Raw genomic sequence first — 16,877 nt, forward strand, 5'->3', positions numbered from 1 at the left:
CCATCATACAATTGAGGCTGTAATATTGCTGGCGTACAGTATGTTCTCCGAGATTTAGGCACATTTCTGGACTAGCAAGGTCTGGCCATTACTGTGAGCTCAGACATTTATACTGCCAGCATTCATTTCTTTGGTTTCAGAATATAAATCCTTAGGTGAATTATACAGTATAAACCCGTTACTATGTATCCCAAATTCCTGCTGAGACGTAAAGTAACATGATACAGTATTTATACAATGTATTATTTTCTGTTCACTGTGTTGGGTAAATTGCCATGAAGATAGAATTAGTCGCAGAGTCCTAATGGCATTCTCATTGCATTTGCAGTACATGACCATTTCATGCAGGGGCAAATGCAGGATTTCTGGAGGGGGGTTTCACATGTTATATTTTAGAGTGATTGTGACTGGCTGTCAGTGTCCCGTGGTTGGGGGGGGGACAAATGGGAGTCCCCCCTGCCAGTTGCTGCAGAGGAGTGCATAGATGTCGAAAAAGGGGTGTGCACTCATGATCACGGGCATTTTGGCTAAGCCACACCCCCTTCCTCCGGAGGCCATGCCCCCTTATCGGGAATGAGTGAGCTAGGCCGCACAGGGGTCCAACTTCGGGACATTAGAATGTTGGGAGTTATGGGAAAACCTTTTGTCATTGGCCATGTGGAGATGCTCCTTTCCACCCTTTATACTGCAAGTAGTGACCTGTGGCCAGGCTGAGGGAAAGGGGGGTTTAGGGCAACTGGAAACCCCCCTGGTTTGTCTATTTAAAATGTGATACTTTATCTACATTAGCAATCCACATCAATGTGCTTTATGGAGCTGGATTGAATTTAAATATACATTTGTTTTCAAATTTGTAGCCTCAAAGGACCTAATCCAAATCCTTAAAGAGTATATCATCTCTTTTTCTCATTAAAGTGATGATTTTGACTTGTGAGGAAAGCAAACAAGAGCCAGTAACTTCAGCACGTTCATTTGGAATACTATAGATAAAATATACCATTATATTCATACTTGCCCACTTTTAGTCTCCTCTGCGGGAGAAGCCCAGAAAAGAGCCTCTCTGCAGCTTTGTATATTGGTGTAAAATTAATGTGTGTATGCGTGTGTAATAAACTTGTACTGTGTGTCTGTGTTTTTTTTAAACATTCTTTTTTTGTACAGGTGGACTACAAGTCCCAGCTGGCCCATTAATGCCCTGCATGCTGGGACTTGTAGTTCACCTGTATAAAGCAATGTTTTGTATGGCTGATTTAACCCTATCAGGCCGGCGTCCACAGCCCACGGACGCCGGTGACAGCCCCGGCTTCAGCCCTGGACAGCTGATGCCTGGAGGGGGACCCCTTTATTTGGGGGTCCCCACTCCCCCAGGTACCCCGTCCAAGGCTGACCAGCCACGGTGAGTATGATGCGGCCGTGGGACCTTATGTAGAAAGTGGCATGTGGCTGTGGCATGACACCGCAGGCTGTTGGAGCCCGGTGCTGGTTCCAAAATATAGGGAAACCCCAGTTTTTTGCCCCCCCCCCCCGTATTTTTGGAACCAGGAGCGGTTCAAGAGTCCAGGCCTGGTTTCAGAAATACGGGGGACCCCTACACTTTTTGTCACCCGTATTTTTGGAACCAGGTCCGGCTCAATGAGCCCGGTGCTGGTTATGCTCAAGAGGGGGGACCCCACGCCATTTCATGAGTAAAAATCACAAATTTTCTCAAATTCACACATTTTCATGACAATTTATGGCACTATTTTTGCTGGAATTTGCATCTCATTTAATATGCGCATTCTGTGAAAATGCGATTTTAAAAGGTGAGATAATGTGCGATTTTGGAAAGTGACAAAAAATCTCATCCCATGAAAAGTCACCCTCTGTGTCCCAGTGCCCAATTGAAGCTTACACCAGTCTGTTTTTGGACCTTAGTACTCATTTCTTAGTGATTAGCGAATGTTGAGCTGAAACTCAGCCAAATCACAGAATGTTTCTGGCTTTATACACCTGTTGTCAAAATGTGCTTCCCGAAACCAGTAAAGACAGCTGCATAAATATTGCTGAATGCTAAAATCATCCAAAATTCCAGTCAACCAGTCTTGTATGTTTCAGTTAAGAACACACAGTAATCTACATTACTGTATTGTTGTTATTTTCTATCTATCTATCTATCTATCTATCTATCTATCTAGGATCGGTATAAAATCCCGGCGGTCTGAATCCCGGCGGTCATAATCCTAACGCCGGAATCCCGACCGCCGAAATCCCGACAAGGGGGGGACGTGCATCGCCCCCCCTTGCGGGCTCGCTGTGCTCACCACGCAGCGGGCCCGGTGCCTCGCTACACTTGGCACACTTATTTATTATCCCTCTATGGGTGTCATGGACACCCATAGAGGGATAAAGTGCCGGGATTCCGGCGTCGGAATTTCGACCGCAGGGATTCCGAGCGTTGGGATCAGTGCCAGATTAAGGTCTAAATGGGCCTGGAGCTGAAAATGATCAAGGGCCTATTATGCGCAATAATAGGGGTAGTAGCCAGCATATTATAATGTGAGGGGCATGACCAGTGTTCTGTTTGGGTGGTCTGCTCATGGGTTTGTCTCTATTTGTGTAAATACTTTCAAATAGTTATATATGCCTGGAAAAGGCAGGGGACTGGCATAGGAAAAATGCAAAGGGTTTAGTATAGGGTGGAAAATGGCAAAGAGGTTGGCATATGCAAGGGCCTGGCACAGAAAAGAGGGAAAATAGAAGCTGCCATATATTGCTGGTTGCCCTCCAAAGGTGCACCCGCAGGACGCCGATGTCCTAAGATACTTGCGGGGTGAGGCGGCACTCCAGTCATAAAAAAAATACTGAAAGCCAAAACTTGGTAGACAACATTTCAGCACCTTTCATTTGGTCGACTAAGTTTACCACACCATATACCCCTTATACAAATCATGTAACTCAATAGTAACCCCCTTATACTGTACTTGCCTCTTACATATTATGCCACATGGAATGAGTCAAAATTCACTTTGTGCCACAGAGATTAAGGCAAAATTCACATTTTGCCACATGTATTGAGCAAAGATGCACACTATACCAAACATATTGAACAAACATTCACAATATGCTTCATAAACAGGGACATTGCACGCCAAAAGCGCGTATTAATTAACATTTACACCATAATACCAATTACATGTTAAGCCACACACCATGCCTATTAAAAATTATGGTACATAAGTGCTGCTTACCTACGTGCTCATTGCCAAGGGTTCCATGCTCATTGCCATGTGGGATCACATGCTCATTGCCAAGGGGGAATACATGCTCGTGGCAACTGGGCGACAGCCGCCGCCAGACAGAAGTGACAGCCATTGACAGCCAGGCAGAGAGCAGGGGCCTGCCAGGCTGTATTCAGAGCACTGCAGTTCCCAGCTATTTATTTCTTTTATTTACAGTTTCTTATATAGCGCACACATATTCCGCAGCGCTTTACAGAGAATATTTGAACATTCACATCAGTCCCTGCCCCAGTGGAGCTTACAATCTATATTCCCTACCACATGTATACGCACGCACACACAGACATTCTAGGGTTAATTTTATTGGGAGCCAATTAACCTACCAGTATATTTTTGGATTGTGGGAGGAAACTGGGGTACCCGGAGAAAACGGGGAGAATATACAAACTCTGCACAGTTATGGCCATGATGGGAATGGAACCCATGACCTCAGTGCTGTGAGGCAGTAATGCTAACCATTACACCATCCGTATTTGAAATAATAACCCTTTCACACCAGAAAATGCAGTGACTTACCCGGGAATATGGTCCCAGGATCAGTGGCGGATTCAGGGGGGGGGCACCCGGGCACGTGCCCCCCCTGTCATTTTATTTTGTAGCTGAGGACTAGGGCTTTCCAACGAGCCCAGCCCCGTGTCTCTAGCTCCCCGGGAACCGGAGATATCGCCTGGCAAAGCTGTAACGTTTTTTTTCCCATAGGATAATATGGGACCCGTCAATTCCTTCCCCCACCCGGTTCCGACGGCTACCAGTTCCCCCCCTGGCATTACAGAAAATTGTGGTTGATCTCATTCAATTCCAAATCGCTGGGCCTTCAATCTGATACCAGGCTGGTCCATATCGGTCAATCGGTTCCAGAGATATTGCATGTAAACCGATTTTTTTTTTTTATGTAATTTCATGGCTGTTCATGTTGTTTGAGGGCAGATTACTCTGGAACCAAACGTTTCAGATTCACTGGACCAAAATCATTCAAAGCCTACTCAAAAGTTCTTAAATATGATACTTGTCTCATGTAAATGGGTCAGTGGGTTCCGAAGATATAGCCGGTTGAATGAGATAACTGCTTAAAGCGGGGGAGGGGTGTTTTTCTCTCCCCCTCACACCAGAAAATGCAGGGACTAGGCTGGTGTTAAAGGGGCCAACCTGGTAATGCCTTTTCTGGTGTGGGTATTATTCCAAATAGCCAGGACCTGTAGTGCTCTGAATACAGCCAGGCTCTGCCACTGTCAGTGGCTATCACTTCTGCCTGGTGGCTGTCCACCATATACCACGAGCATGTATTCCCCCTTGGCAATGAGCATGTAATCCCACATGGCAACGAGCATGGAACTTCTGGCAATGAGTATGGAACCCTTGGCAATGAGCATGTAGATAAGCAGCACTTATGTAGCATCATTTTTAATAGGCATTATGGTGTTTGGCATAATACATAATGGACATAATGGCGTGTAACTTAACGTTTAATGGACATTATGGTGTAAATGTTTAATGCGCGCCTTTGGTGGACAATGTCACTGTTTATGAAGCGTATTGTGAATTTTGGCTTAATCTGTGTGGCATTATATGAATTCTGCATCAATCCGTATGGCATTATGTGAATTTTGTCTCAATCCATGTGGCATTATGTGAATTTTGTCTCAATCCGTGTGGCATTATGTGAATTTTGGCTCAATCCGTATAGCATTTTCTGAATTTTGGCTCAATTTGTGTGGCATTATGTGAATTTTGACACAATCCATGTGGCATTATGTGAATTTTGACACAATCCATGTGGCATTATGTGAATTTTGGCTCAATCCATTTGGCATTATGTGAATTTTGGCTCAATCCGTGTCTTATGATGTATATTTTGGCTCAATCAGTGAGGAATTATGTGAATTTTGGCTCAATCCGTATGGCATTTTCTGAATTTTGGCTCAATTTGTGTGGCATTATGTGAATTTTGGCTCAATCCGTATGGCATTTTCTGAATTTTGGCTCAATTTGTGTGGCATTATGTGAATTTTGACACAATCCATGTGGCATTATGTGAATTTTGACACAATCCATGTGGCATTATGTGAATTTTGGCTCAATCCATTTGGCATTATGTGAATTTTGGCTCAATCCGTGTCTTATGATGTATATTTTGGCTCAATCCGTGAGGAATTATGTGAATTTTGGCTCAATCCATGTGGCATTATGTGAATTTTGGCTCATTCCATTTGGCATCATGTGTAAGGGTCAAGTATAATGGGGTCTATTTTTTTGTTGCATAATGTGTAGAGGTTGTATATGGTGTTGTACACTACACTCAAGGACACTACTGTTGAGTGGCCACACCCCCTATTCCGGAGTGTGCCTTTGGCGCGCGCACAATTACATCCTTCACTTTTGTCGCCATGGTGGGCCTGCGTACTTTAAATGCCAGGGCCTATTTTTAATCCCATTCCCACCCTCTGTCTGCCACTCTCTTAGCATGTACACTGGCACCACTAACATCACCCCTCCCCCACCTAAACCCTCTTTTATCATGGTGCCCCCCCTGTCATTTTATCCTGGATCCGCCCCTGCCCAGGATCATGCAGGGACATTCCCGAGCTGGCCCCTTTTAACCAGCCTAGTCCCTGCATTTTCCGATGTGAGGGGGAGAGAATACCACCCCCCTCCCCCCCCCCCCCCTTTAACCAACCGGCTATGTCTTCGGAATCAACTGACCTATTTGCATGTGACCAGTATCATATTGAAGAACTTTTGAGTGGGCTTTGAATGATTTTGGTCCCGTGAAACTGGGCCATTTTGTTCCAGAGAAATCTGCCCTCAAACAACATGAGCAGCCATGAAATTACATTTCAGAAATGAATAAATCGGTTTACCCGCAATATCTCTGAAACCAATTAACCCATATGGACCTGTCTGATATCAGATTGAAGGCCCAGCGATTTGGGTTTGATCAACCTCCAGCTTCTGTGATGCCGGAGGGGGAACTGGCAGCTGTTGGAACCGGGTGGGGGTCGGAATTAGTGGGTCCTAGACTCCTATGGGGAAAACATTCCAGCTTTGCCCGGCGGTATCTCCAGTTCCCGAGGGCCTAGCGACAAAAGGCCGGGCTCATTGGAAAGCCCTGGACCTTAGCTACCAAATGGGCATATTTGGAGAGTGGGCCCGGAGCTATAGCTCCATCAGGCCCATTGTTAATCCGCCCCTGGTTGGGATACTAACTGCATCCCATCTATCTATATATAGTATACATTATATTAAATATATATGTATATAGCAGAACAGCATTGGTAGGGGCATTAACACTGTGTTGGGGGGGGGGTGTGCCCGGGCCTTTGCGGGGCGGGTCGTGGCGGCTGTGTAATGTCACAAGCAGCTGATGTGATGGTAAAAATGACTGCCTGGCGACTGCCTTTGCAGCTATGCCGCGCAGGTAGGGGGCTACCCTGAAGCACTTCAATATTCAGTGTGTAGGCAGTGGTCTCACCTCATTTCATCACCCAGTTAGTCCGTTGTATGCCTTCTCCATTCTCTTTGGATGGCACTCTATGGATTCTCTTTGGATGGCACTGGGGCAATTTTCCGATCATCGTTAACGATACCCTGCCCCCCTCGTCAGGAACATGCAGGTCAACCTTGGCCTCATAGCCAACGACTCGCATGTTCAGCAGGTCCCAGTGACGTAACTGAATTATATAATTTACCGTTATGTTCTGGGTGTAGGCTCAATTTGTTCACCCACGGCCGTTATCTTTAACGATATCATTCAGCGGCCACATCCAGGAGTTGTCAAAGATGGTACAGTCAGGATTGAGCTGCATGTACAGATGACAGAGGGGGTCGCTAATGAACCCTAAAAGGGGCAGACTAGATGGGCCAAGTGGTTCTTATCAAATTCTATGTTCTATGGGAGCATGCATCGTTCATGATATAGTACGTATACACTAGACTATATACAGGAAAATATTGTTAACTGTGGTCATAATCTTGCATATCATTTAGGGCGAGATTCTATATAGCAGAGATGCGGTAAAAACCCTGTTTTCGGGGTTTCTACCGCATCTCTATATGCTATATTGTGCCTCCGCAGTGTCAGCGCTGCGGAGGGAATCGCCAGCAAAAGCTGGCGAATCCCTGCAGAAGCCTATGGGCTTCTTACCGCAGCGCTGTTTGAGGGATCCGTCACGGATCCCTCCCAGCGTGCCCTGCGGCCGGCGCCGGGGTCTGCGCATGCGCAGATGGACTCCCGGGTCACAGACCCGGAAGTCCAGCACCGGCACCGCATCGCAAGGGACAGCTCTTACCGCAAGAGCTGTCCCTTGCGTTAATAACGGCATATGTTACAGCATATGCCGTTATTAAAAATGCGATGTCCGGCGAAGGGGGGCCACGGATGTTATAACATCCCGCCCTTAGAATATTGTGTACGCACCTATAGAATGGTTCTCCCACGTAACAGGTTAATCAGGAATTATTGCAGAACAAATTGAAGCCAGCGGTATACAGTCTTCCCGCATCACTAACGATCTGGAAAAGTAGAACATTATGGCATTCTGAAGACAGTTAATTTTTCTGCTGAGTTTTCCACCTCCGAAGACTTCGTCCCAGTTGATTTGGTGTGTAGTGATAGCCTTAACAGATTGAAATTAGAATTTCTAAAATTTAAATTCCTACTTTATCCCTGTAATAGAGTATTGTCACGACTGGCTCAGGAATATGTATTTACCACCTGTGGACAGACAAGGCCAGATTGGAGGAGCTGCTGCGATCTTGTTTGCAGAACTGTATCAGCCCCCTCGAGAGACTTGCAACTAATTATCTGTTAATAAAATTCTGCTGGCTTTAACAGGCGGAGAGATTTGGAGGAGAAGACTGAGCGCTGCTCGCTGATTTTCGCATTTTCCTTCCACTTCTGAGTCTTTCGGGAATATACCCCACAGAAAACGTAACTGCTGACTCAGTAATTTGCCTTGGCACACACTCCGTAGATCCCCGGTGCGATAGTTTTATACTGCAATTATTTTAAATTAATGTGACAGTTTATATGCACAAGTGTTTCTTTATTTAACAACTCACCAAGGTCTGACATATTACAGCATAATTAGGTTACCTTAGTGGATCAGGTTGTTTTGAATGCGGAAATTGTCTTCTATTTGCTGCCTGAATTTATTTCTTTATTGGGAAAGAATAGTGTAAAGCAGGGTAGATATATGGGTATGTAATTACCCAAGAGCCTTTTTAGCGAGATGCAAATAGTCGATCACCAATGTAGCCAAGAGAAAACATAAATATTTCTCTAACAGTAGAACACAGTTTAAGCTATACACATGTATGCATAGTGGATACCCCAACTTACTGACCTGTTTCAAGTGCCCTATATACACATATAGGTTTCTTTAAATCTTCTATGGCTCAGGACAATGTGCTGTGTTCAGTGCACCCAGAGTAAAAACGGGGGTCCCCAGATAGGTGGCCCTTGTTCGTAACGCTCACCAAGGGTAAGGTCCCTATGTTCCTTGAAAGGTTTCTTTGCCAGGCCGTCTCCCAACTGGTAAACAAGAGAAGTAGTCCGGTCTAATCCTTCATAAAAAAAAGATATTATTTCCAATATGGCGGCCATCATACATTCAACAATAAAAAAATTCTTACTTAAAACATGATAAAAGCAAAAACAAGGAAGCAAAAATACCTGGTACTTGGAGACCGAGGAGATTCCCCACCATATGCCATATTAAGCAGTGGTGCAGCTGTGGCACCACAGACCAAGGTGGGGGGGTGCTGAGCCGGTTTACTCTCTGCAGATTCCATGCGGTCTCGCCATCCACATGCAATCTGTCAAAATTACCCTGCAAAAATTAGCGCCACCTTGGAGTCAGATTCTTACGTTTATCAGGTTTGCGCAGCATGTACAGGGCTACCCGGAAGTGCCTGTGAGCATAGAACACCCTGGCGATGAGCGTGTAACCCCATGGCAATGAACATAGAAACCACCGGAAACTAGCATGTAACCCCTGGCAAGGAGCATAGAATCACCTGGCAATGAGCATGTTACCTTCTGGCAATAAGCATGTAAACCCCAGGCAATGAGCTCGTAACCCCTCTCAACAGGCATATAACCCCCTGGCAATGAGCATAGAAACCCCTGGTAATGAGCATGTAACCCCCTAGCAATGAGCATGTAACCCCCTGGCAACTAGCATGTAGCCTCCTGGCAACAAGCTGGTAACCCCCTGGCAACTAGCATGTAGCCTCCTAGAAATGAGCAGGTAAATCCCTGGCAATGAGCATGTAATGCCACTGATATTATGGCTAGGCATTGGAGGACTTATCTCTATGGTACCTGAATTACTTTTTACGCAGTTATACTGTAGCTTTGTGATATTACTGTGTTATTTAAGCCACATACTATAAAAAAGCATTAAAAATAATTAACATTTAAATGCAAAATGTGAAGAACAAAATTGACATACTGCATGCAATATGTATTTTACCAGACGGTTAATGTTGGATCAGTCATGGTCTAGGTTAAGGATTGTCCATTAGAACTAGGAAGTATATGGGCTACAATGTCTTCTGTCAGCTTGTCAGGTTACCCAACTGGAGAGTATCAGATTAATATGTATTTGAAAGTTTCTCTGACAGGGTCACCATTAACATTAAGCAGACTCAGACAACATTAGATTAATGATGTTTCTCGCCACCCGGAAAGTTCACAGAACTTTAAAAAAAAGACGAATCACAAACATAATGGGGGAAATTTACCAAAATGGATTCGTAGAAAAAAGGTGTATTCGTAGGGAGAAATACACCTTTTTTTTACGAATTTGTATTTTTGGGATTTACAATCCCAAAAATACAACAATTCGTAGTCCTAAAGATGGAACATTCGTATTTGTATTTACAAATACGAATGTCTACACCATCGATAGGATACGACAGAAATCACCATTCAAAAGAATGGTGGTTTCTGATTTACTAAGCAGCCGTACTGACAATACGGCTGCTTAGTGGTGTGAAACACCCACGCAAATACGACAGGAAAATAGAACACCATTTTCCTGTTCTATTTGCGTTTTAGCCTGCACGGATCAGTCAGATCCGTGCAGGCTACAGTGTAAAAAAATAGAAAAATAAATAAATAAATAAAAAAAACGGCGTGGGGTCCCCCCCACAGCCATAACCAGCACCAGGCTGAAGGAGCCGGGGCCGGTAATTAAAAATCAGGGAGCCCGACAAATAGGGGCTCCCCGATTTTTAACAACCAGCCCCAGGCTCCAGGTCCGGGGCTGGTTCCCAAAATACGGGGGACAAAATGACTAGGGGTCCCCCGTATTTCAAGAACCAGCCCCAGGCACAACCAGCCGGCAGGCTAATGCCACAGCCGGGGGGAGACTTTTTATGCAAGTCCCCCCGGCCAAAGCATTAACCCTACCGACCAGTCAGCCTGGCCAGGGGCCCTGGGGGAGTGGGGACCCCCCCAATAAAGGGGTCCCCCCCCTCCAGGACTTACCTGACCAGGCTGAAGCCTGGTGCTGTCCTCGATGCCCCTGGGCGGTGGGCATCGAGCTGATAGTGTTGTAAAAAATAGAAAAAACAAACCGACACCCCGAAACCAGACCGGACTGACGGAGACGCACGTGTGTTTGTTTACATCGTGCGGCTCCGCCTCCCGAATGCCGCTATTGGCCGCCTTGCGGCCTAGCGGCTCCTGATTGGCCGCTAGGCCGCAAGGCGGCCAATAGCGGCATTCGGGAGGCGGAGCCGCACGATGTAAACACCGTGCGTCTCCGTCAGTCCGGTCTGGTTTCGGGGTGTCGGTTTGTTTTTTTGCAAAGACCCTTACCTGGACTACGTCGCGCTGGGACAGGTGAGTATGGTTTCCTTCCACAGCTTCCCAAATGGATTTCGTCGGATCCGGACGGCGACAGCGACGGTCGACATGGAGGAAGAAGACGACACAGGACCAGAAGACGCCGACACAGGACATCAGGGCTACCTACGGAGAGAAGATAGGTAAGTATTAGTATGTGTGGGCTTTGTGTGTAATAAAGTTTTATTTTAAAAGTGTATCAGTGTGTTTTGTGCACTATTTTTTTAACTGTAGAACTACAAGTGCCAGCGGGCCCTTTAATGCCCAGCAGGCTGGGACTTGTGGTTCTCCAAGTCCCAGCTTGCTGGGGAGGCTTGCTGGCACTTGTAGTGCCACAGTAAAAAACAATAGTTTTTTCTATTTTTTACAACACTATCAGCTCGATGCCCACCGCCCAGGGTTAATGCTTTGGCCGGGGGGACTTGCATAAAAAGTCTCCCCCCGGCTGTGGCATTAGCCTGCCGGCTGGTTGTGCCTGGGGCTGGTTCTTGAAATACGGGGGACCCCTAGTCATTTTGTCCCCCGTATTTTGGGAACCAGCCCCGGACCTGGAGCCTGGGGCTGGTTGTTAAAAATCGGGGAGCCCCTATTTGTCGGGCTCCCTGATTTTTAATTACCGGCCCCGGCTCCTTCAGCCTGGTGCTGGTTATGGCTGTGGGGGGACCCCACGCCGTTTCTTTATTTTTTTTATTTTTTTTTCTATTTTTTTTACACACCGCAGCCTGCACGGATCTGACTTGATCCGTGCAGACTGCTAGAAATAATTCGTATTAGCAGCCGTATATACGGCCGCTAATACGAATTGTTACACCATCGGAGGGTTACAAAGCAGTCGTATCTGACTGCTTTGTAAATCCCCCTCCGGAACACGAGTTTGCATACGACTTAAACAGTCGTATGCAACCGTAGGGAAAATACGAATACGAAAAACTAGGTTTTTCATATTGGTAAATTTCCCCCAATGTGTACAACAGGAGTAAAGTCTTAATTAATTTTAATGACTTTTCTCCAAATGCCTTCTGTTTTTTTGATTGAAAAAGCAGGTCTTTATTGTACATAAAGAATGCAAAAAACAGACGATAACAAATATCACACATATACCGTGTCGCAGCACAGCCAAAACACAGTACACATGCAGACAGTATAGTACATATTATAAAATACAGTACAAGATAAACTCACACTATAGACTATACTATGCACTATGCATTCTAACGGTAACATTTACACAACAGTATACAAGACTATGGGTGTGGAGGGTGGGGGGTGGGGGAGGAGGAATCACATGCCCGAAGCTTTATTGACCAGACAGACATATATAAGGGGAGGGCAATAAATAGAAATACATCAACAAAACAACAGACATTGTGAAGTGAGGGGGAAGGGGCCACGGTCCCAAAGTCTTATAAAACAGTCCAAACAAGGGGAAAGGACCAGAAGAAAAGGGGTTTAGTCCTCTTCTTCCTCAGGGCTATCCTGAATGGAATAGTCTCTGAGCAGGCTGTGAACCAGCCTGCGGCAGTCCTGAACGGACATTCTCTCCCTCCTCAATATGAGTCGATTTCTGGCAAACCACAAAGCGTCCTTAACACAGTTTATAAGGCGCCAGGCTTCCTGGGTCGTCCCATACGTGTGGGTGCCCGGGAATAGTCCATACAATACCGAAAGGTATGAAAGACAGTTCCTGGGCACGGAGTCCTTGAATTCAGTCTCTAGGGCATCCAACAACAACTGTGCGTAGGTGCAGTCCCAGAAGATGTGCATGGAGGTTTCTTCATGCACAAAGCACCAGGGACAATGTCTATACCTACACAAGTTTCGGGAGTGCATGAATGACCGGTGAGGTAAGCCCCCCTGAATGGCCATCCATGACAAGTCTTTGTGTCTATTTGTGAGCCTTTTGGAGGCCACATACTCCCAGACAAACTTGGCAGTTGCTGAAGGGAGCCCTGAAATCGGTTCCATGACGTCTTTGGCTCTGATGAGCTTGTGGACAGTTTTAGGTTTCCACAAGTCGGGTTTCAATCCCTCCAGTTGGTGCTCCCTCACAAACTTGGACACATCCAGGTAGAACCATGGAGTAGTCCAGTTGTAAGGGATGGAGCTGTCCCACTTGTCCCATTTAAGGGTCCTCCACATTGGTAGGAGGAAGAAGCGGGACATGGAGTTCCCCGCAGAGCCGGCACAATTGTCTATCAAAGTTCTGCGGATACAGTTACATGCAAAGAAGGCTCTCAGCATAGTTGGAATGTCTGGAATGCCTTTGCCACCTTTGAGGGGATCTTTGTACATAACAATCCGCTTGACTCTGTCCATTTTGGAGCCCCAGATGAAGTGGAACACAGCCCGTGTGATGGCCTTGCAGATCGCCGCCAGAGGTGGCCAGGCCTGGGCGGTGTACTGAAGAACAGGAAGAATCTCATTCCGCAGCACAAGTGTTTTCCCTTCGATGGTAAGGTCTCTGAGACTCCACAATCCCAGTTTCTGACGCATTGTCGCAAGTCTTTCATCCCAGCACTTCAGGGCCGCTCCATCTCCTCCGAACCAGACACCAAGGATCTTGATGAGGTCTGGCTTTACCGTGAAGGGAAATGGGGCGGAGGATGACAGGTGCCACTTTCCGAAGAGCATAGCCTCTGACTTCCCAAGGTTAACCTTTGCTCCTGAAGCACGGCCGAAGTCCTCGCAGGTCTGGACGAGAGCTGTCACTGATCTCTGGTCTGCGCAGAACACAGTGACGTCATCCATGTACAGCGAACACTTGGCCTCTGGGTGGTCTGGACCCGGTGCGGTGATCCCTCTGATCTCTTGATTTTGCCTGATGGATACAGCGAAGAGCTCTATAACACAAACAAAAAGAAGAGGTGAAAGAGGGCAGCCTTGTCTGACCCCAGACATGACAGAGAAGGGGTCAGTCTTCCAGCCGTTCACCAACACCGAGCTGTAAATGTCAAGGTACATCAGGTTAACATACGAACAGAATAGCTCACCAAGACCAAATTTACGCAGTACCTTGCCCATCAGCTCATGGGAGACACGGTCAAAGGCCTTTTCCTGATCAAGACTGATCAGGGCTGTGCACACATTACGGTCTTTCACGTAATGGACCGTGTCTCTGAGGAGGGCAAGGCTGTCTGCGATTCTGCGGCCGGGAATGGCGCAGGTTTGGTCTGGGTGAACGATCTGCCCAATGACAGCCTTCAGCCGGTTGGCCAGTACCTTGGCGAGGATTTTGTAGTCCACGTTCAGAAGAGAGATGGGACGCCAATTTTTCAGGTCACATCTCTCCCCCTTACGCTTATACAAGATCGTGATCATTCCTTCCCTCAGCGAAGAAGGCATTTTGCCCTCCACCACCATCTCCTCGTACAGCTCAAGCAGGTCCGGGCCAATGAGATCCCACAGCGCAACATAAAGCTCTGCTGGGAGACCATCACTGCCCGGAGTCCTGCCCTGCCTAAAGGATTTAGCGGCAGAGAGCACCTCCTCCAACGCCAAGGGAGCATCCATGGCTGATTTACCTGCAGGATCAATAGTGTTAGTGATACCTGACAGGAACTTATCCGCCTCATCTGTGTCTGTAGTCTTAGGGGAGTAGAGGTCGCTGTAGTAGTCGCGAACGACCTTCATCACGCCCTCCTTCCCCTGTCTGGGGATGCCATTCTCATCACGCAGCTCTGTCAGGGGCGTATGGCCAGAGTGGAGTTTCCTGAAAAAGAAGGAAGAACACGTCTCACCCTTCTCCAGATTCTCCACCTTGGAACGGAAGACGATGCGTCTGGACTCTTCCTCAAAGTGCCTTTTCAGGCTCTTTTTGGTCTCGTCCAGGTCGTCCTTCACGTCCCAGCCGCACCGCTGGAGGTCCACCAGGGACTGGAGCTCACGCTGCAGTTTTCTGAGGTTCCTCTTACGGTCGCATGCCTGGATACGTCCTTTAGCCTGAAAGAAACTGCGGATGTTAGATTTGGCATATTCCCACCAATCAGACATACAGTCAAAATAACATTTGTCATTCTTCCATGTGATGTAGGCATCCTTAAGCTCAGCCAGTACTTCCTCCCTTTCCAGTAAGGCACAGTTCAACTTCCAGGAGCCTGGGCCAGATGGAAAACCATGGCCCAGAACCCCTTGGAAGAGAATGGCCCTGTGGTCAGAGAAGAAGCAGGGAACCATAGAATGCCTAACCTGCTGCACTGCCCGGGATGTGAACACAAAGTCAATGCGGGAACGCACGGAGCCATCGGGACGGCTCCACGTGAAATTCACGGAGCCAGCCCCCATGGAGCCCACAGCGTCCCGCAGTGATGCTTCGGCCACCATTTCCCTGAGCAGATTGGACGTGACGTCCAGCTTCGCAGAGTTGCAGGTGCTTCGTCCATCCCCTTCAATCGGGCAGTTGAAGTCCCCGGCCATCACTACAGCCCTGGTGGTGGCGAGCTGGGTCCGCAGAGTCTGGAATAATTCCAAACGCACATTCTTAAAAGGTGAAGCATACACGCAGATAAGCCTGATGGGCTCGCCTGCCCAGGAGCCGTCTACGACGATTAATCTGCCGCAGACAAGCTCCTGAACAGAATCCAACGTGAAGAGGCTACCCCTGATAAGAATGGCTACCCCTGCAGACCTGCACTCACCTCCACCGGACCAGTAGGACGGACCATGGGACCACTGCCGAGCCAGATGCCTATAGGACCTGGAGAAAGGGAGAGAGCATTCCTGCAACATATACACATCACATTTCTGAGTGTCAAGAAAGGTAAAAATAGATTGACGTCTGTTCTTATCCTTAACGCTCCTTACATTTATGGTAAAAAGATTAAAAGCTACCATTTGTTAAGAGGAAAAGGCAGGGTCATTGTACGTTTACATTACCACTCCCATCGGGAGGCGTTTCATCAGGATCTGCAGCCGGATCTCCTTGTTGGGGTGTCTGGATGCAGTCAAGTATTTCGTCGATCTCACACAGGCTGTTGAGCTCAGGTACTCCGCTCTCCTCCAAGACCTCTACATAGGCCTCCATCTCCTCCTCGAGGGTGAGGGAGCCCTGGACTGGCTCGATCGATTCCACTGCTGCTTTTTCCAAATGCCTTCTGTACTGTATGCAATATTCAAATTATAACTGTGTCATAACCTCAAATGGTACTGTTATTTCAATAGGAAGATCACAAAGGCCGGAAGATAATTAGAGTGGATTTTATTGGTCGGAAAAAAGTTGCATGAAGTCCAACATTATAATGTCCAACTGTAAGCGGGTAGGTTAGATACGGGCAAAACCAGTGGATCCGACTTTTTGACGGTTGCTCTCATTTGGAGCCAAAAGGATTCGACTTTTCATGAACTGGGACAGGGGCACCGATTTCCATTTTCTCTGGTGGGTGCTATTACGTCACATCCGGTCTCTGAAAGTTTCCAACTCGTGTCCTCCTGCAGCGTTACCGCACGCTTGTCCTTCTGCCAGCTGGGATGTCGCCAAACAACATCAGAGGCGAGCCGGACAGCCCTCATTATCGGCACAGCGCTTCCATGGTGAGGAATTTCAAACCTCCAACAGCGTGACCCATCTACGCCGATTACCCGCGGCCGAGAACTGCTACTTGAAACCGGCCTTCTCACACCAGCTACCCGCTGTCGCAGACCGCTGCCTATAACTGGCCTACAAGTGAGGTGACTATCAAAACTGTCCCCCTCAGCCTGCTATAACACTGCAAATACTAAACCTACGTTTATACGGCTTATTGCTTACCCAC

The 16,877-nt window shown here is 47.2% G+C and overlaps 1 protein-coding gene across 1 annotated transcript; it reads right to left on the reverse strand.

The window, feature by feature from the left end:
* Window positions 1-7,720: 7,720 nt before the first annotated feature.
* Window positions 7,721-15,411, reverse strand: LOC146058383 (uncharacterized). The gene is made up of 5 exons (XM_083170667.1): window positions 14,679-15,411; window positions 12,788-13,970; window positions 8,754-8,908; window positions 8,487-8,556; window positions 7,721-7,787 (listed from the first exon to the last, which is right to left on the reverse strand). Exons 1-5 carry the CDS (start codon window positions 15,409-15,411, stop codon window positions 7,721-7,723), a joined length of 2,208 nt encoding a protein of 735 aa, XP_083026793.1.
* Window positions 15,412-16,877: the final 1,466 nt, after the last annotated feature.

Source organism: Crinia signifera, chromosome 2 (genome assembly GCF_055691185.1).
Source record: "Crinia signifera chromosome 2, ASM5569118v1, whole genome shotgun sequence".
Taxonomy (NCBI): domain Eukaryota; kingdom Metazoa; phylum Chordata; class Amphibia; order Anura; family Myobatrachidae; genus Crinia; species Crinia signifera.